The sequence below is a fragment of the Copadichromis virginalis genome, linkage group LG11 (assembly GCF_057382275.1).
Source record: "Copadichromis virginalis isolate Kocher_CV1m ecotype Utaka linkage group LG11, C_Virginalis_male_GT1.1, whole genome shotgun sequence".
Lineage (NCBI taxonomy): Eukaryota > Metazoa > Chordata > Actinopteri > Cichliformes > Cichlidae > Copadichromis > Copadichromis virginalis.
The window spans coordinates 7,891,016-7,912,870 of NC_140628.1; the positions used below are offsets into that span (position 1 = coordinate 7,891,016).

The 21,855-nt window shown below is 42.6% G+C and overlaps 1 protein-coding gene across 1 annotated transcript in view; it reads left to right on the forward strand.

Annotated features, from left to right (window-relative positions):
• The window catches only part of LOC146698005 (dolichyl-diphosphooligosaccharide--protein glycosyltransferase subunit STT3B-like), a 75,103-nt gene that overhangs the window by 34,300 nt on the left and 18,948 nt on the right, over window positions 1-21,855 (forward strand). Inside the window, exons 2-7 of the mRNA XM_085472931.1 lie at window positions 7,241-7,349; window positions 8,272-8,559; window positions 11,198-11,263; window positions 13,235-13,334; window positions 18,811-18,909; window positions 19,334-19,480. Coding sequence (XP_085329057.1) covers window positions 7,241-7,349; window positions 8,272-8,559; window positions 11,198-11,263; window positions 13,235-13,334; window positions 18,811-18,909; window positions 19,334-19,480 — 809 coding nt within the window. The remainder of the gene's footprint in view (window positions 1-7,240; window positions 7,350-8,271; window positions 8,560-11,197; window positions 11,264-13,234; window positions 13,335-18,810; window positions 18,910-19,333; window positions 19,481-21,855) is intronic.

Here is a 21,855-nt window from a genome sequence, read left to right on the forward strand (position 1 = left end):
AGTTTTCATTGACTGCTGAAGCTGCTATTGGTGGTTCTTTTGCATTCCTGCACGTGTTGTGTGAGCAGTGACTGCAACAGTCTGTTAACTTAGTCATTGTTAGTTTAGCAAATCACCTGCTGTTGTGGGCTTTAAAGCTTTTTATGTCAAATCCAGTGCATTTACTGTGACACTTCACTGTCTCCCTGTTAGTCTAAAGAGTTTTGAGGGTGGATTTATTATTAACAAGTTTTCAAGGAAAAATATCTCGAATCTTTTAAAATATGTTTTTGGGAAAAAGTGGAAAATGAAATCGCCCTTTACTTTGCAGCATGAGTCGACTCTACCAGCAGTTAGAGTAACATTAGCAGACTAGTGTAGGTCAAGTGTTTCATACAGGCTGTACACAAAAGTTGGCATAGCTCAGTGTTCCCCAACCACTCAGGTGTGCCGTGGAAGATTATCTGGTGCCACCTGACTAGTACTCTAAGCGACTGGTGTGAATAACGGGCAGAACAATTACATTCTCCTATACTAGAGGGCAGTACAACTACCTGCTACAATTAAATGGGTTGCCAACTGCCAGTAAAAGAGAAGAAGACGAGGAAGAAATGACATAATAGTCATGCTGTAAGACACCCCAGCGTGTAATAGCAATAGATAAATATTTGAAAACAAAAAGGAGTCAATCTGACCTGGGTCATGGAGAAAATTCCAACCCGTTACATCAGTAACGTGCTGTGTGGATCTGCTGGCAGCCGTACAAGACATGATCTGGGTGCAAAATGAATCAAACTAAGACTACCCAAATAGTGATGCTGGCATGGCACAAACACCGTCACTGTGAAGGCTTAAAGAGACGGGGTCTTAAATAACCTGGCAGAACACTCGCCAGGTGTTCTGAATCTCCGGTCATCTCTTGAGTGTGCAGCCAAACAACTCCTGCAACGCACACATGATGGTCTTGGAGCCGTAACACTGTAATAACATCAGTCACTGTAATATGGAATCATTTGAACGATCGCAGTTACAGACATGAATACTCATTTCCTGTGTTTTGAACTTTAGAAGTTGTTTTTCAGTAAATTTCCCCGTCTCTAACTAGACCAGTCACTTCCTGCTCTGTGTAGTAAGCTGATTTTTAAGACTTGGTGGAAAGAGGAAAGCATGGTGTCTTTATTTGGATTAAAGCAGAGTCAAAGTGAAGGATTAGAGAGTCCCAGTAGAAACTGCTGTGTTACTTCTGGAGAAACCTCTCTGCCTGCCTCTCTGTACCGCGAGCATTTTATGCATGACAGCACTTCAGAAGCCATTTCATTTCTGTTGTCAATTTAAATCTCGAGGGTTTGGGAATACATATAAGATTTTGGGGTGTACTGCTGTCGCTCTCAAATGGATTTGCTTTAGTTTGGCCGATTTGAACATTTTTCTGGGACTGAAGTGTGCAGGTTGGAGAAACCAGAGATGGTTTGGAAAGTGTCATTCGCTGAGTGTCCCACCAGAACCTTAATTTTAAACACATACTCAGGTCACATCTGCTGAAAACGAGTTGATTCAGAAGCAGTGAAACAACGGGAAAACTAGACTCAGGCTGGCTTACATGACAACAAGGCTGCTCTTTTAAGTGCTGCTTTGCTGTTGGTTAAAACAAAACAAGGTTTAACTGAACTATAACAAGTTCAGAGCAACACAAGGCAGCATGCAGTATTTGGAGTGTTTATTGTATGTTTTTATGGAGGACACACACATTGGTGCCTTTGTTTCCTTCATGCACCTTGTACAGATCCTTCACTCTTAACTTGGCATGTCAACACCACAACACTATTCCTTCTGGGACCTTTTTGTGTAAATATTTTTGCATGCATGCCTTTTTTTATTATGTGTGTATATCATCTGCTGTGTGTGTGTGTGTGTGTGTGAGATTGAAGTGTACAGCTGCGCATTCATCTCTTTGATGTCACTTCCTGTCATCTCCTCAGAGCTGTGTGTTTTTCAGTCCTCCTGTGTCGAGCTCCCCCACACACCATCTGAAAGCAGCGGGAAGCAGGATCAGCCTGTGGAGGCTGCCGCTGCGCCGCCTGTCCTTGGAAAACCTCGCGGCGTGGGTCATTAGAAGGGGACGCTGCCCTCGCTTTGGCTGCACTTTGGCTGCCTGCCGCGTTTAAAGATGCAGCAGGCCAATTTTCAGCGCACACAACGAGGAGAAAGGCCTTGTTCTTTGAGATAATAAAGCAGAGTTCTATATTTGACTTCACTCTGCCCTAAAATGATGGCTCTGATTCAGCTGCAGAAATCAGCTCTGACCGATACTGTTATATTGACAGTGAAATGACATTTACTGATGTCGGTGCCAATATTTATCTATTGTCACATCACATTTGTGCTGCCTATATTCTGAAAAATGTAGGCTTGAAGAGCTTCGTTTCCCTGCGACAGAAGGAGCAATAAACAAGAACAAAAAGAAAAGGAAGCTAAAAATGATCAGCATCCACTCTTGGAAGTAGCTGCTGTGGCATCACTCACTGGTTTATGAAGGCCTGTTTTGAATAGCTTGTCAAACAGAAGTCATTCGCCAATGAGCACACCGGAGATGATCTGTCATGTCAGTCTCATGTGCTTCAGATGAAGAGAGCTGGACTTACTTATTTTGTTTCTGATTACATCTCACCTCTCATCTAAGAGGCTGCTTAAGTTCTCAAAACGGGTATTGAACCCCTCGTGGAGTTTTCAGCTTGGAGTTGGTCCTGAGAGAGTGACGGGGGGTGAATTTCCCAAGAAGTGCATGTTCAGTTAGACGCCATTTGTGTCCACTGTGAACATGAACAGAGGTGATCGTTGAGCAGGTGGTGGCGGCCTACAACACAAGCTATTAGCCATCTCTCAGATCAGACCTGAGTGCCCTTCGCAGGATTTAAAAGGCATTTCTTCCTGGAAGTTTTACTTCTACCACCACGATACTGTTTCAGAGCACTGAGTGGCAGGTCTCTCACAATCAGTGGATCCCTATAAAAGACAAGAAAATGTCCAAATGGAGACTCTAAGACACTGTACTAATAAATGGATACATGTACAGACCATGCATTTGGTACTCCTGTGAAATTACAAGCAGACAGCGTTTTGCTGCAATTTCCAGACGACCTGCAGAAGGTGTTGTCATGGTAATCTGTCCCAACGATAGTTTTTCATTCATTGCTTGAGTTTTTGCTCCCCGGGGGCCGAGCGAGACCACATGTTGTCTGTGGTAAAGTAGATTTATCTCAGTGCAGTAAAGCTTTCTGCTGGCTCTGAATTATTTCCAGACTATAATTTTTCTAGCCAACTCTTAATTATCTGATGATGAATGGCTGAGAGTGATTAGTGTTTGTTCTACTCTGGAAAAGAGATGTTCGTATTTAACCCAGAAGGCTGCTGCTAATGGAAGCGTAGTGCTGGATTTGAGGCTCGATGTTGTACTGGATCTCTCATACATATACCACTTGAGTAATATCTTTAAGTGGAAAAACAGCGAAGTAAACAGCTCATTGGTTTTTGTCAGTGGATTTGAACAAATGGGCATCTGAATATATTCTCTGTATACCCCACCCCAAAGCTATTAGCAAAGAGTGAATAATGTGCAGAGTTTGGTCAGCCAATAGTGCTGTCATATATCTTAGATTTGCTTTTTTACTTTATCTTCCAGGCATGGGGAAGGGCCTGACATAAGTAGGACTTTATCTGCAGTATTGTGGTTCACTTTGTGAAGTACAGATTTTACGGAGGCATGTTTTAAGCAAGGATCAGCCTGTTCAGACATCCCAAAACCTCAGGTGATAAAAGAAAACAGAAGAAATATGTGGAAATGAGAAAACTCAATCAATTACTGCTGGGTTTATGCTGCTCACTCGATCATCCTATCGCCCCTTTACTTTTACACTCCTGTTCAAAATTGAGAATGTTGTCTAGTTCCCATAAATGCAAACAGCTTGGCTGACCTTTAAGACTGCGGTGTGGTTGCTTGCTTTAATTTAGAGCCCTGAAGTGTTTAAGTTTTGAAGGTGCAAACCTTGATCAGTGCCATGGAGCAAGAAATTGAAGTCCCAACAACTCACTCTATAATTTACTGAATGACACTCTGAATATGTAAAACCTTGATATACAAGGAAAAAAACCCAATTGTGTAAAAACACATTTCCCCGTAGAACTTTAAAAGTCCCCGTTGACTCATTTAGTGTGAACTTCTGGGGTTCAAGAGCCCACACTGCCTGTAGTGCTGTGTGGCTGGGATCAGATTTTCTTATCTGTGTTGAGCTCTTAAGTCTCTGATACCAGTTTTAGTTGGTGTTATTATTTGGAATAGGATGGGACCAAGCTGGAGTTTTAGCATAGAAAGATTTCAAAAATAAAGAAGGTACTCATTCACCAGCTTTTGTTTGGTACAGTAGCTGGAGTTAGTTTCATGTCCTTGACTGAATTTAGAAAGGCTAGTGTGCCTTTTCTGGGGAGTAAAAAAAAAAGTTTTTCTGTGTTTTAATGAGCCCATATCCCACGGGTGAGACAGAATTCTGCTTCATCTGACATCCTGGCTGGAAATGGTTTTGAGAGCCCATCATCCAGAGTGTTGAGTGTGGGAGGTGAGTGTTTAGCCCATCCACTGGCTGTCTGAAAAGCTTTAGGATACTGCTGGCTTTCCCAGACTGTAATGGTAAGAGGAAAGTTAGAGGAATTTTCTCAGACCAGGGAGGAACCAGGGCAGCAGACACACGATGGATGACTTCTGTTGTATGTACAGGCTCCTTTTCTCTCATTGCTTTTTTCTTCTCTCCAATCAGCCTGCAAGAGTGAGCATAAAAACCTGCGCACGTACCCTCAATCTAGAACTCATTCCTAAGGGGGCTGAGCAAGCCATATGCTGCAATCCCGCCATCAAGTTCTGTTTTTCGTGGAGGGACAGTTTGTATTGAGCACTCTAATACTTTGGAGAGGCTCAGGGGACAAGCAGACTAACTGCTGAGTAGTCTCAGCTTGGAAACTAAGAGCTGCGTGCAGGATTTGTACAATAGCAGCACTCTGTCTACCTGAACCATCTAATTATAGACCGGGCTGTAGTTGAATTGCTCTAAAGTCTCACTGTCTGTAAACAACAGGCAGGCAGAAGGCTGGGGAAGAAAAAGAAGGTAAAAGTGAAAATGTTAGCAAATGAGCATGAGTGGAGAGGGAAAAAACTGCAATGAAGCTGTGCATCTGGTACGGGTGTCAGCTGAGATCACAGTAGTATGTGAAGGTGTGGATGAGGCAAGTTTCTGCCAGTTTACCCAACAACCCTTTCAATTAGCAGTAATTGGTTTTTCATACGAGTGTTAACGGTGCAGCCAAACCATTGGGGACCGATACAAATACGGTCACACCCGGCAGTTTGCAGGAAAACTAGGCACGGATCTGACCTGACTTTGATAAAAATGCAGTGTAATGATGTCCTGTGCCGATGGTTTCTCAGCAACACACTGTTAATAGGTCGAATACAGAACTACAGCTACTGTTGCTTGTGGAAATGAAAAAAGCATCTGCCTGTTAGCAAGACTGCGCAAAAGCTGCCTAGCTGAATATCAAGAAAGTTGATGAAGAGATGGCACAAAGGCGAAGAAAAAGACCATTGCATTTTGCCACACAACCATACTTTTGCTAAAATTACTGAATAAGCTGTTGACCTCACTTCTTGAGTTCTGGCTCTGTTTAAATGCTGAAATAAAGGCCAGTTTTTCCTACACATAGACGTCTGTTATAGCATACTGCAAAGTTTTGGGCAGTAGGAGCAAGTCGGGACGTTCTCAGACCTGAAATGCTGAGAAATGGTAGGAAAAGACTGAACCCTACATCTAAGTTGTGCCCTCTAAGGAACAATGTAGGTTTTTCTTTAGTAGATTTAAAAAAAATAATCCACTCTGCATTAAATATCGCCCACTCTCCAAGCCTCTACTTACCTTAAGCCTTCACCTGCCTTGTGGCGAATGATGTTTTTAAATCACTTGCATAAGGTTTGGAAACATGTTCAGGTTAAAGTTGTGGTCTCCATTTGCGTTACAAAAACATGGAAGATATTTTCAGAGACGCAGTGAGGACATGCACAGTGTAAATACTTTAAGCCAGTGGCTCATAAAACATTTAACTCCCTGATGAAACAGAAACACAGGTCCCATTTATAGATTGCTATATTTCTTTTTAGATACCCCAGAAAAAAAAAAAAAAACATGTCACAGGGGTTGGACGTGTCCACACGTGTGTACTGAATACATGTCTAGACTGGTGTCTCTTGGCTGTGGTCAATTACTTGTTTACATCATTACAAATAAACCAATCAACGCAGATTGGGAGTCATATGAAACCAGAGGTGACTGAACTGAACCCCTGGCGAGTGTCATCCACAGTGAGTGCTACGTGGACCTGCAGGGGAGGGTTTATATATTTAGGAGACTAACGGGAAGCCGTGCTGTGCTTGTTTATCTTGTCAGTCGTTGCAAAGAGCTCCAAAGGTAATGATGATTATGTGATCTGCTAGTCGTGACTGGAACTGAACCTCATGTCAGGAATAATGAGAAATGTTTAGAAATTGGCAAAGATAAAGAGGTGCTTTGTATTGTAAAATGACATGGAGAGTGAGTGGGAGGTAGTTATGTTAAAATGCAAGGGATAGAAACTGAGAGGCATCCAGGTTATCAAAATCATTCTTCCAAGCTCAGCAGTTTCCCTGTAAAACAATGTCATTAAAGTCATGTTGGCAGCATTTCTATTTTTACACAGTATTCATATTTAAAGTTCATAAAACTTTCACCCCCTTAGACATATAAGCAGAATCAATAATTGTAGTTTTGTCTGTATTCATTCTTATTCTTGCTAGCTGATGGTCAGTAGGTTGATTTGTTTACTCCCCACTTGGACTTGGTAGTTCAACTCTAAATCAATTCATTACGTTTTTTTAAAATTGCATTTACAATAAATAAATGTTATATTTATAAGGTTGGTGGTTTAAACCCTGGTTGTTCCAGTCAAATACTTTTGGGCGAAATGATGAAATCCAACTTGCTCTCCAATTCGTTCATCAGAGTGTGAACGTTAAAGGCACTTAAATGTCCAAAAAAGTGCTTGTGTGAATGCCGCATGTTGTATAAAGAGCTTTAAGTACTTGAGCAGAGTAGAAAAGCTTTTTATAAGAAGCAGCTGTTCGGTTGCTGTCTCTCGTAGGTCCTGGACTGTGTCTAACTATCTTGTCTCTGGTTGATTGTTTCAGGTTCAACTACAGGTCGACTCACCACCTCACCACAAATGGCTTCTATGAGTTTCTCAACTGGTTTGATGAAAGAGCCTGGTATCCTCTGGGTAGGATAGTTGGGGGCACGGTAAGTATTTTGTGTCTTCTGTGCATGTGTGTGTTTGTGTGCGTGGTGCGAGTCAGAGATGCCTGACTCAAGGTTATGAGGCACTGTGTGCACTTTCTGCCTGTACTGCACCTCTTTCTTTGTCCTTATTTCTCAAGAGTCACCTTATCATGATGAATCTTCCATCATCGGCTCACTTTAAACAACACACACACACACACACACACACACACACACACACACACACACACAAACTAAAGCGTTGCTGGATGGCTAAACGGCTCCGAGGGGAAGCGGGGAGGTAAGAGCTTGTACGACACAGAGTGGATCTGTCTTCATAACCGCTAAAGGACAGACTGGCTCGAGTCACTTTTAACTCGTCATTACATTACAGCTCATCTCTGAGCGCCTGACTCCTCCTCTTCTCTATATTTATAACTTACGTGTGATCTCTCTGTATGGGTTATGGACTAATCTGTTCCCCAGAGTGCACTTCAGTGCGTTCACATTATCAGAGAAAACAACAGCTTGAATGTGTTTTTGCATAATGTGACACTGGGAAGAGAAAATGTTCTACTGAAGCTATACAATTATAGTTGTGTGTGTGTGTGTGTGTGTGTGTGTGTGTGTGTGTGTGTGTGTGTCCGTGCGCAGTCTGTAGAAACAATGCGTTAGGGCTGGGCAGTCGTTTCCTTGTGAGATCTTTAGAAGGCGATACAATCACAGCTGGGCGAGAGGGGGAGGCGGAGGGTTCCAGTGCACCCATTAATTAATGAAATCTATACACTGTATGTCCCAGGAGGAGTTATGTGCACACCCACATTGCTTGAATGAATTATTTAATAAATATTGCTGTTTTTTTAGATAAGGCTTTAACACATTGAGTGAAATGGAAATAAAGATTTATGATATTCTGAATAAATTTCAACCCTCTTCCTTCTAGGTGTACCCAGGCCTAATGGTCACAGCAGGCCTGATCCATTATGTGCTCAACCTGCTGCACATCACTGTCCACATACGGGACGTCTGCGTGTTCCTGGCCCCGGTGTTCAGCGGCCTGACCTCCATCTCCACCTTTCTGCTCACGAGGGAGCTGTGGAACCAGGGGGCAGGACTGCTGGCAGCCTGCTTCATTGCCATCGTTCCTGGCTACATCTCCCGCTCCGTGGCTGGATCCTTTGACAATGAAGGGATCGCCATCTTCGCCCTGCAGTTCACCTACTACCTCTGGGTATGCCTGAATACTTCTTCAGCCTTGCCATAGTCTTATCACTCATACAGGGAATAATTAGAGTGTGAGGCTTTGAAGCACAACTCATGTCTTTTATTTAAAGCTGCATTAATCACTATTCTTAGATTAACAGTGAACCAAAGGACGTGAGGTACTGCCGCCCAGATTACTAATTAACAGCCAGCACAGCACTGACCTAGCCTCATGATCTGACTGAAGTCCATTTTATTCATGCCTCATTAAAATATGCCATAGCAGGGGCTGTATTTGCTCTGTGATAAATCTGATCCGTTGGTTGCTACTGGTTGCTAGGAGCAGGTGACTAAGAGATGGGCCAGTTTTCGAGCTGTTATTGCTGCTGGCTGAGTGACAACCATTTCTATGTTGTTTCTATGTTACTGCACTCATCTCATTCACACTGGTTACTGTGTTCACCATATTTTCTCTGGCATGTGCGCAAGAACATCATAAGCCTCGTTTTTTTGCCCTCCCAACAACAGCTGTGAATGGCATGGTTTTTCCAAGTGCGGAGCAGCTGTTGATGGGCTGGAACAGTAAGGTTGAGAGGTGACACGGAGATTCAAAGGCCCAGCAGGGTCATTCAGCCTGAGAGGAAAGATATCGGGGTTTTTTTTTCACCTTTCACTTCATAAAGCTCTGATAAACCTAATGCTAACTGCCTTATACCAACAAACAACTAGCTGGTGAACACAAGGGAACATTTGGTGCACAAAAACGCTGCCCTGTGTCTGCTTGGTGTGGATGTAGGTTAACAGACTGCAAACACAGTCACCCAGGTAACGTCAAGAAGTCATGTGCTTTTAGCTTGTTTCCCTTTTAATAGACAGGTTCCAGTGTACTTTTACACTGAAGGTCCTTCACTCATTGATAGAACAAGTGCTTTTCTTTCAGTGGAGACTTTCCACCTCTTTAGCCGCTATGGAGTTATCTGAAAATGAAGCGGTAATACTTTGAAACTGTGCATGTTTCAAACCTTATTTTGGGGCTTTTTTTTTTTATGTTCCTCTGGGGACTCTGTAAATATAGTTTTTATTTCTCAGTGACCATGCCCATCCATTTAGACTTTAATAGTTGCTCAAACATCTCAGTGGCTGCCAAGTTGCAACACCTGCTGATGGACGTATGGTATCACTTTCAAAACTCACAAGTCTAAAAATGCATGCAAGATAAACCTGGACGTCTCTCTTGGGTTTCTGCGACTCGCTCAGCTCACTGAAAGACACGATTGTTTTGGAGAAAGCCTTAAATAACAATGAAAATAGGAAAAAAGCAAATGAGCTTGCCAAGTGTTAACATTTTGGCCTGAGATGGTTGCTTTCAGTCTCACGCTGCCAGGATTTTATCTCACGCCAAGTAAGAGGAAGCCTCAAAGCTGCTCATGAAAAAAAACAGACATGTTAAACAGGACAAAGTCTGAGGATCTCATTTTTCAGCTTTTCACCACCAATGTTGGTCAATAAAAGTTATTTATTGGCAGAGGCAGGTCAAGCTACTTAAAGTTTATTAAACCCCTGCAGTGTGATGCAGCAGCAGGATTCATCCACAGTGACTTGTGGAGTTGTTAAATTGGCAATGGCAGTGTGTTGACTTCGGACAGGGGAGCTGTCACTCAGGGTCGCTATTTAAGAATTCAATGTGTGAGTTAACAGAAAACTAAACGCATTCAATGCATTAGAACTGGTTTTGTAAATGTTGTAGCAACGTCTGAATGAAGCCCTGAGGCACCGACATGTGACCCGTGTGTGGGTGACAATGCCATCGCTTTATCAGACTGATGAAGCCAGCAGTGTTATCTGTCCCAGGATGAGAAGGGCTTAAGCATCTTTCTGCTTCTACAGATTATTCCTCACACTGGTCCTCAGCGATTTGTCCACATGGGCAAATGGGCTAATGTTATTCTTACTAAAGACCATCACCATGACATTTCAAGCATACCATTGAGATTCAGAGGACCCCTTTATCCCTGTTAAAGAGCCCTGAAGTCACTGTTAAGTGGTGGAATGGAAAGATGGGGAATACTAGAACAAGAACTGATTTCTGTTTCCTGGATTCAGGCAAGTCTGAAATAATTGCACCATGAATAAATCACACACATAAGTACACATACAGGCTTTTGAGGGCTTAGTAGATCTGCTCTAAGTGAAATACAGAATAGCTTAATAGTCTCCAGTGAATGCTCCTCATTCTCCTTTATCATCTTGTTTCCCCACTTGTTCACTTGTCCTCAACTTTCATTCAGTATCTGCTCTTCCTCCATCCACCACATCTCATTGGTTCGGCTCCATCATCCGTGCAGCCAATTGCAACAGCTCCCACCTGAGCCTTCGTTAAGTCAGGGCTCGTTAGCCTCGTTAGGCCCTCGTTAGCAGCTGCTGTGTCCTGCTGTGGGCAAGGTAAAGATCTGTAGGACACGGTGGTCTGCTTTGTGTGTGGGTCATTAAAGAGGCAAACATGATGAATAATTCAGACTATCATGTTGGGCAAGCAGCAGTAGAGCAAAATCATCGAGGAAAGAAACAGCGAGCAGCACAGCTTAGTTAATGGAAGGCTCTGATTTACATTTGTGTGTGTGTGTGTGTGTGTTTGTGTGGTTAATGCTCTCTGGTGTACACCGCAGGTGAAGTCTGTGAAGACTGGATCAGTTTTTTGGGCCATCGGATGCTGCCTCTCCTACTTCTATATGGTGAGAACTCACACGCACAAACACACACAGATCCTTTGTTATAATTGTGACACTTTGCTGGTAACACTTGTGTTCTAATATGGCAGAAGGATGGAAATCATTCATGAATGTTGTTAGGACTAAATGTGCAAATGCAGAAGTGTTAAAGGTCATTGTTTACTATTCCTCGTACCTCCGTGTGTGTGCTTTATGAGAATGTTTGGCATAATCAGGAATATTTTCTTTTATTGTTGTGCAGTAGTTTGGAAATTTAAACCAAAGGCCTGGTCCCATGGCTGCCTTAGTGCTTCCATTTCTGACGTATATAAACAGGATGTCTTGAAGCCTTCTCACCGTGCAAAAGAAAATATCGTAGATATTACAAATTTAATTGTATTTATATAGCACTAAATCACAACAGCAGCAGGCACTTTATATTATAAGATAAAGACCCGACAATAATAGAAGATGCCCTATGAGCAAGGACTTGGTGACAGTGGGAAGAAAAAACTCTGAAGATGCTCCTGGCAGAACCAGGCTCAAAGAGGGGCAGCCATCTGCCACGACCGGTTGGGGGTGAAGGGAGGGAGACGGGACGAAAGACGCACTGTGGAAGAGAATCAGATTAATAACAACTAATGATTAAATGCAGAGTGGTGTATAAACGCAGAGTGAAGAAAAACCGCTGTGCATCATGGGAAGCCCCCAGCAGCCTCGGCAGCTTAACTAAGGGATGATTCAGGGTCACATGATCCAGCTGTAAGCCAAACACTTTGGTTCTCCTTTAAAATATGACTATAAAAGGTAGCAGGCGATAACTCTTAGATTATGATGGCTTCTTTTAACTTCTGTTAAACGCAGGTGCCACTGGTTAACTCTTTTAGCTTTCATTGGCTCCTGTTACCTACCTGGTTAGCTAGTTTCATCGAATGGCAGTCGGTGCCTCAGCACGCCCTGAATTTCTCCAGACGTCTTCTGCAGTATTCGAGTTTGTTATATGGTTGGTTTGTAGTTGATTTAAGCTGCTTATTAATTTTAGCGGTAACCTACAATAGTTATTAATACACACACGCATAAAATGATCTTTTTTTAGTTAGCGGTGTCATTGTTATGTTCTGCCCCTGGCTGAAAATAATTGGAAGGGGTTCAGCAAATAGCCTCTAGCCCAACTTCAGCATTTGTAGTCCAAGGCTCAGTTTGAGCACAGTTCCTTAGAGAGAGTGATTCTGACACTTGATAAGGACGGGCCCTGAACCTTAAACTGAAAAGGAGAGCAACTTGTGGATCGCAGAGTCAGTGCACATCGCCGTGCCCTTCACAGAACTGTTGCAGCAGTTATGATGTCCATCAAACTTTGCTGCACTCGAACCACTGGGAGCCATTTTCATCAGACGAAGACATGAAAAATGTCCTCGGGAGAACCGTTCCCTTAACCTGCCCATCATTCACGTCAGAATGTGAAGAATCACCTCGTGCCGTAAACTGTGACGCCGCTTCACTGGCAGCCGCTCGCTGCCTGGCAGCTACATGACACTTTGAGACGAATCAGAACAAAGCTTGAAAAGGGTTGCGTGTGTGTGCATCTCTGTTCTGTGCACGTGTGTCTGTGTGTTTGTGCTTCTGAGGGGTTTGTACCAGCAGCATAATGTGAATGCCAGTCGTAATGCTGAAGCTCATAATGATTTCACAGCTCACAGGTGGGCTGTGCAGCTTTGCACCCTCCTCCTTATTGCAAAGCGTCTCATTATTGAAGTGAATAAAAGAGAAAACACAGTCACTCTTTAGGGATTCGTGGGCCAGTTATACTTCTACTGATTATCTGCTACAGTCGAAAGCATTGTACACATTCAGCGGGGATAAGCTAGCCATGTAGCAGTCTGTGTATGTGTGGAGGTAGGCCTTTCTGCATGCATAATCCAAATGATTCCGCCCCGCCATTAATGAAAGCTTTGAATTAATTAAAGTGGGCTCATTAAATGTGTTTTTTGACAGGTTTCTGCTTGGGGTGGTTATGTGTTCATAATCAACTTGATTCCTCTTCATGTGTTCGTCCTGCTGCTCATGCAGCGCTTCAGTCGGAGAGTCTACATAGGTGAGATGCAGCAAAAACACACACACAAACTCATTTACATTCATTCGAGAGTGGGAAGCGACGACTTGAGGGTTTGCAGTTGTGCTCATTTGATGTTGACTTTATGCAGAATCAAGAGAAGATGTAGGGGTGCATTCAGCAGCTATGCACACACAGGCTCTGCTTTCTCTCCTTGAAAAGACTTTCAGGCCCAGCACATGTGGGGATGCCACACAGAAGACCATGTGCTTCTTTTTCATATCTGCGCTGCATAAACACAGTTACTAATAATTAACACCATCCACTAGCAACTGATGTTCAGTTTACACAAATCCCCCAGAGAAGGGCAGAAAGGATCTGGGATAAAAGTGCGGGACTGAAAGTGGAAATGCAGGCAGGCAAAGGAAAGATTAAAGTGGTCTTCCTTTCAAAGAGCTTGCGTCGTCACACACTCCTGAGCTCGCCGTGCTCTGACTCTGATGCCACATCACCGTGCCGTTGTTTCAGATTGAACTCGGTAGCTGAGCTCATGATCGTTTGGAAGTGACATGTGGATATGCACAGACAAACTGGTGAGGGGAACTTGGTGGGAAAGCTGTGAAGTGTGGAATCAGAGAAGCCATGCTGACTAGTGGCTGAACTCAGGACAAGTATAGAAAGAGAAGGCTAAAAGTAGAGATGAGACGGGGCGACTGTTGGGTTTTGCATCCTCCAATAGGATTATTGGCAGAATGAATAATTTAACATGGCGCTTTCCTCCCTTGGTCTCTCACCTCCTTCATCCTCCTCCCCTCACCTCCTGCGTCTGTCTCTCTCTGAAGACCAGCACCGTACATTCTGCTTGCAGCAACACAGTAATTGAGTTAGTTCAAAGCTGTAATAGCTCGCTGTGTTCTGTGATGCATACCTTGTACAGTGATTTGCAGTCCAGTCTGTGGCCCACTGTCACACCCCAAACCCCGCTCGCTTCATCTTTCCTGTCTTCCAAAGCAGAAAAGCCGTAATGAAATCCAGCTGAAATTTCGTTATGAGCAGTGCGTCCTCTGTAGCTGAATAGAAACCCACTCAGATTCCTCTTTTTCTCTATCGGACTCAGCTTCTCACTCAGTGCTCGTCTTGAGTCGGCATATTGCTCAGCATCTAGAGAGCTCGCACTGTGTGCGTCTTTATCAGAGAAGGGTAAAGTGTCAGAAATAGATCACATATATTGATCTTTTATTTCTTTATTTTTGCTTGATGTTAAATAATGCAGAGAGATTTAAGTAGATGCCACAGTGGTGGCATACACTTTTACCAATAAGAAACTTGTTTACGCAAAGTCAAAAATCTAATTAAATAATAGAGTATATACTCTGTGACATAAGCAGCTGCCTCTGTAGAGAGTGCATGGGCTTGAATTTGGTAGGATAGACCACTTCTCCATGTGATGCAGGGTCTGGTTATAGCGTCCTTCCAGCTGGAGAAATACAGTTCCACCTAGGGCTGTGCAATATGACGAAATATATCGGATGACGAAATTAAAACATCCGTCGTTTCACATTATACGCTATCGTTTGTTTCATGGTGACGCAAAATACACTGTTTATGGTAATATTTTTTTATTGTTTGGATGGTCACCGTGTGGATGCAGGCACAGAGAATACTAGCATGGCCACTGAAGATGAGGCAGAATCAGGTAGCTCCAAACAGAAGGAGAAAGAGGCTACCTCTGTAGCATGGACATGGTTTGGTTATGAGAAGTCTGACACGGACCAGAAAACTATGCAAATTATGCCGCAAACCGGCCGCCACCACAGACTCAAACATGACAAACCTCTTCTACCACCAACGCAAGAGTCACGTGAAAGAGTAAGGAGAGAGTTTGCGGATGAGAAGCAAAAAAGAGCCGTCAGGTGCTCAAACTAAACCTTACACGCAAACATTACATCGCGCCACGCCATGCAATAAAGACTCACAAAGAAAATGGCGGCCGTTACAACTTATGTCTAAAAATGTATGGGTTCATGCATGGGTCATAAAAACTCGACTCCAGGTACACAGCGCCCGGCTGATATGATTGTGATCATATCACACATATCGGCCCCAGTTCCCCCGGCTATGGAAAGTTTTGCCCAACTTCAAAACAACAGACTTTCTGGAGAAGTGGTTAAATGATATGAAGAACTGACACAACAGCAACGTGAAGGCTGGGGCTCGCTGGTACACAGCCACTAAATTTCCAAAATAAGAGCAAAATAACACTTTAAGTAGTTCACTAATAAACGAGTCAAGACTCAGGCAAATATAGAATAAAAAGTGACAGCCATTAATATACCTGGGAAGCACACTCTATATTGCACCAAGCACCAAAACAGCCACCTTAAGCTGCTGTAAGGTAAAGACTCTACAGTAATACACAGTGGTGTGATAGTAATGTCTTTGAGATGGATGTGTGCCTGAATATTTTCTTATGTAAGGTTCCCAACAGTTTATCAGTGAAAGCAGCTCCACCTATCAGAACAGAAAGCATGTGCTTTATATACATATTAGTGTAGTTCTGTATTTCCACTTTATGTGACTTATAAGGTCATTAGGTACAGCTATTATCAAACACGGAGCCCTGCTCCAAGTCTGTCTCTGCTAAACTTAATCTGTTTGCTTTTAATCAGCATCAGAATCATAAAAGCCCTTCTCAGTGTGATGCAATACACTCCCAGCAGCTACAGCTTTGAAAAACACACCGTCGTGTTGAATCTAATTTATGTCACAATATCATTTTTACAAAGGATTTATTTCAAGTCTAATTCTGTTTGATCACAGTAGACTGTACGCGCATCAATGTTTCAGCTCAGTGCATCAGCGCGGCTAGAGCAAGGTGTTTCCTTACATTAATTTACCACAGCAGTTGGTGAATCAGATCAGGCCGGCATCAGCAGTCTTTGTTTCCATTTTCCTCGTCCATGATAATGTTACCGTCATCAAAAGACAGTCACGGTGGGAGATTGATCGAGTCAGCGACCAAACAAGCTGCACTGCTTTTACATGGAAATATAAAGTCTGCTTTGTGGGCCCACACGTGGGGGATCTCTAGAGCACTGCCAGAGGAGGAGAGGAAATGTACATATCTGATTGGATAGTTGAACATTTGAACTTCCTGTTCCTCTTTGTTCCCTTCAGTTGGGTCAAGGCAGCTTGAATATTAAAAAGAAAACTGAGTGTATGTATGTCGGAGTGAGACATCTCTCGGTGCAATAGCAATAATAATCATGTCAGCTTGTGAAGACAGCAGTGGGGGGCTGATGTTTGATTCCTTTCTCATGAACAAATTGGTGTAGAACCCAACCACCTCCCTCCACACACCCCTACCCCGCACATCCCTTAGATGTGCTTTTTTGAGGCTCAAGTGGAAATTGGAATCCTTACTATTGTTACAGAGTGACAACCACATTATGTTTTCTCCTGGCATACAGCAACAATTCACTTAATGTTCTATTTAAATACATCGACTGCTTAAACTAACATTGTGCAGGACATCACTGTTTTCATCATTGATTCTTGTTTCCTGTCCATTCAGTCAGTTTGGTACAAGAAATCTCCTTTATGGATTCACTGCAAGTGTAGCCACGGTAAACATGGTTTAAAATATGTATGCCTCAAAGATATAAAGGCCTGGATGATCTGTCCTCTTCTTTGCAGATTAGGTCAAACTTGAGGTTATTTGGCTCTAAAAATATCAAACAGTGTCTGGAGCAGGAACATGAAGATTTTGCTCCATAGAGCAGCATTAACAGCCACAAAGCCACTCTGAAGCGCTCCTGTCCCCAAGTGTTCCCTGGCCTAATTATTAAATGCAGTCGAGGGGTGTACCTAAGCTGCAGTAGAGAAAGCAAGACACACCCACACAGTAGGCTGTAGGTGATTATGTGCAGCTGCAGAGCCTACAATATCGTGACATGAGGCAGTAGTCTGTGATGGCAGGCCACCAAACGAGCTTGGAGGAGAACGAGGCAAACCCCCATCGTCTTGTTGTTCTCCAGTGTTAGTGAGGATTTTTACATTGTGGGCACACCTTGATCTTAAATGGGCCCGACCAGGGAAACTCTCCTTTCTGCCAGTGTAAAGAAGTTCAACTGCACATTTATTTCCTGAGATATCATAATATAAGATGGTGTGGATGGTCGTGGGGAAGTCTGTCCTACTAAACATTTGTCAAAGCTGTTCAGTGGGCCAGTATTTGACCAGTCGATTCTGGCCCACGGGCCTTATGTTTGACACCCCTGCCTTAAAATATTAAGCTCCTCCAAATAACTGATGTTGTGATCTGGAGCTGTACAAATAGAATATAGAAACAAGTATAGAAACATGAGTCAGATGGCTCTAGCAAGTGCACATTCTCAGCTTGCGTTGTTAGCCTGTTGTTTCATTAGCTGTGTAGTGCAATTTTTTATTTTTTTTTATTAACTAGCAGGACTTGTTTGGAGGCTTTTATTCCTGAAGCTCTGTTTAAGTGTGTCTGATCCCTGAGCGCTCATTTGAAATGGTTTTCAGGTTTAGTTGACATATTTTACAGCCTGTTGTCTGGTTGTGCCGCTGACTCCCAAGTATGTAAATCATTTGAACTCTTAAGTCGCTCTTACACTGTCATTCATAATTTAGGCTCAAAAGGCCTTCTTTGTTTCTTTCTTTTTCTTGTGTTCAGCGTCAAGGACCTTTCTGGGTTTGTTTGCAGCTCTTCTAAAATCACAAACGCCATTTCTTCTCAGGCTCCATCTTTCTTTGAATCGCAGACATTCTGTTTCATTTATTCACATTACCAACACATTCCCCAAGTCTCTGGTAATTAGAAACACAGTAGCTGCCACAGATGCATTTGTGCATGTTAAACAGGAACACGTTTTTTTAAATTAAGATTAATGTGCCAGTTGTAGGTCCTTCTGTCCAGTTCAGGTTTTCTGTATGATGTAAATTGTGTGCTGCCTCATGTGATGAAGTACTTACATCTGTGAGATCTGTACAGTGTTGTTTCTGCAGTGAAAGGTCATTCTGTCATTGTGAACGGCTCAAATGAAAACCTCTGCTTACCCACTTCTTACACTGGAAGTTGCCCGGAGCGCACTGATTCTTAATGACACATAAAAAGACGTCGCAAATACCAAGTTTAGTTTCAGAGGAAAAATAAAAAAGGGGATGCGGTTTGATTAATAGCGGTTTGTTTTCAGCTGTGGTGGTTTGCAGTGCTGTAATGAGTGTTTTGTGCAGCTGCATGGAATTTGTGGAACTGAGTTAAAATAAACTAAAATTATTGTATGATCAGTACAGTGAAGGATTCTGTCAGCAAATGTGGGGCTCAGAGGAACCGGATAGACTTGCATGTACACGCTGCGCTTGTTAATAGAATCTATTCATCAGTTGGCCAGTGTGCTGACTGGATTAGATTCAGACTGATGAGTGAAAGTAAACACATGTAACACAGTTGACTGTGCTCATCTGGTCTTAACTGGTTGTTGTCTTCCTGCAGCCTACAGCACTTTCTACATCATCGGCCTCATCCTGTCCATGCAGATCCCATTTGTGGGCTTTCAGCCAATCAGGACCAGTGAACACATGGCTGCAGCAGGTCAGTAACCAGTCACCTGGGGTAAGGGTGGAAAGTATTGTTGGAAGTTGTTTACTGCAAAGCTATGGAGCAAGTCAGGTTTTCTAACATTCAGCAGAATCATTTTTATACTTGCAAAAAAAATCTGCACTACTCTCATGCTTTGTCAAACACTGCACAGTATGCTAAAAGCTAGATTTCTACTGTGAAGGCTGAAGTGTAGATTGAATGCACGTCTTGCCTATGATGTTTGCTCATTTCCATGGAAGCATTTGCTTTGCGTGCTCTAAAAAAAGATGTAATTATCTGCAGCTTCATTTTTACTTTGTCAGATACAACTTCTCGGTTTGCTTCTCTTCTGGTGACTTTAAACAGTTCTGCATATATTTTCTGGTTGTGTTTATTTCAGATCTTAAACCCAGTCTTGTTTGCACTGTCTCTGCAGGTGTGTTTGTGCTGCTACAGGTCTACGCCTTCCTGCAGTACCTAAAGGACAGACTGACCAGGCAGGAGTTCCAGACTCTCTTCTTCTTGGGAGTCTCTCTGGCTGCTGGAGTTGTTTTTCTCTCTGTCATCTATCTGACATACACAGGTTGGTTATCTATTAGAAGGCTGGTTGTTTATTTGACAATGTGTAGTAAAGATAGATAAATATGTGGCGAGAAGCCGAGAAATGACATGCAGTAAAGTTTAATCTAAGTTTGTTTTTTTTTAGTGCTGAGAACATCCTATGTTATGTTAACAATTTGGAAATGCAGTCACTCCAGAAAGATTTGATAACATTGATGACCCTGGTCTAAATACTGTATCTTCCTATGGGAACGCTGCCCTGGTGTCACTGATCATGGAGGTTCCACTAACACCATGTGTGTCTGAAGGCAGAGCCCTATCCACTTTAATGACACGTGTTCACTTTTACAACAGTCTAAATCCAAACGGTGCCCATTCCTGATGGTCCATTCAACCGTTTGTCCTCACAGGTGTCAATGCAGTCTGTGAACATGGACCTTCTGCTGTCAGGATATACACGTTCCTGTGTAAATGATCATGCAGAGGCCAAAAAATCTCGGAAAATCTGCACGATATTTGGCTCCTGCTTAGTAAAGTATCAAAACACTAATAGTTTCACTTTATTTCCAAATCTTCTGGTTCTTTTTGGTCTTGCACTTGCAGGTTTTTACTTGGATGTGCAGATTTTTGCTCTTTGCCTGGAGAGAGCTGTGACGGTGGTCTCAGTGGGCACTGGGACACAAACTGGACATAGAGACTCATCAGTGTAAAATTCTTTTAAAGCTTTGGGGTTTTTGCTCAAAAGTGATTTAACTAGCTTTTCCCAAGCTCATGCTTATATGCTGTGCAGTTTTACAACATTTTGCAGTTTGTGCTGGGAGTAGGGGCAGAATGTGTCATGCAGCTGCAGTCTTTGGCACATTTTCCCATAATTCAGTTTTTCAATTCAATTTTATTTATATAGCGCCAAATCACAACAACAGTCGCCTCAAGGCGCTTAAATACATAGTGACAGCCTAATACAGTCTTGTTGTGTATTCCTTATGACTGCAGACTGTATACAAAGGGATGGATTTTTACACATACAATCCTATAATTACATAATATTTCTGTTTTCATGGTAAGACATGGTTATTAAGACTTGACAGAAGCTATTCTTGAGTTGGCTAGTCACTCAGTTCCACGTGTGTGCAGCATTTAACATATCTCCAAAGGGTAATGATAAGTCAGAACAGCATGGCGTTAGTCTGGGATTTTTCATGAGCGGTATAAGGAAGTAATGTCCTGTTACACAGTCCATCGCTATTAGGGGAAAAATGATGCTGTGAGAGGAACGACACAAGAACGACTGAGCAAACGTGATTGTGATGGCAATTTCCATGATGGAGCCTTTACTCTGTCAGAGATAATAGTTCTGCTTTCTACGGATGAACTGTAATCAGCACTAGAATGAAAGCGAATAGGCAGGTCATTCAGCTGAAATGCACTGCGCTGCACAGGTGAGCTTTTCTAAATCACTCTGTTCTGACACATCAGGGCTAAGAAATCTCTCACTATATCATTAGGCTGTCACTCTCCTCTGTGCCGCAGAGTGCTGTTGAAGCGCGTGGCATTACACGGGGAAGTGGCTCTCTTACTTCATGGATCTCAGTTGGTGTGAATGGGATGGACAAAAAAGTAGGAACGCTTGTCAGTTCAGAAGAACCATTAAAAACAACCTCAAATGATCACACAGTTGAAATCAGTCCTCTCAGAGCATTGTAATCTTGTTGAAAGGAGAACCTGACCGCTAGGATGGATTCACTAAGAAAGATGTAATGGACCAAAAACTGCATTGTAGTGTGATTGACTTGGCTTTATGCAGTTCCCCTGAAGGTACTTTTAGTTGCTTCACCACATCAGATGGTTTCCAATCCTCTGCAGAGATGTCGTTTTCCAAATCTTAGTTCCACACATTTAGCTTTATAAACTTTGGATGTTATTTCTCTATCAGTCTAGTGAGTGAACATCTGTGTATAACTTTAAATTTAAATGTATGCCTCAGTTTTTCAAAGGACTTTGACCTTAGAGTTTGAACAGTACAGATCTTAAATCTTTCGGGAGCCTAAACAAGACAAATACATGTTCTTCAAATGTAACATCTGCCAAAGCCAGCATCATGTTTGTCTGCTTAACAAAAAAGTCTGAACTTTTTTTAAGAAAACAGATGATACTTTACTTTTGCATGAATTGTGATCCCAGAAAAGATTGTAGGATCCTTAGATGAAATATTTAAAAGATGTGGACATGACTCTGGAGTGTAGTGGTTTACACGTTCGCCTAACAAGTGAAAGTTTCAGGAGCGGCATCTGGTTTAAAAATCTGTCAAATCACACATGCGGCGCTGCCCTCTGACCCCCACTACAGAGGGAGCAGCAGCTTTCCTTATTAAAATGTCACAGAAATATAATTTATAAT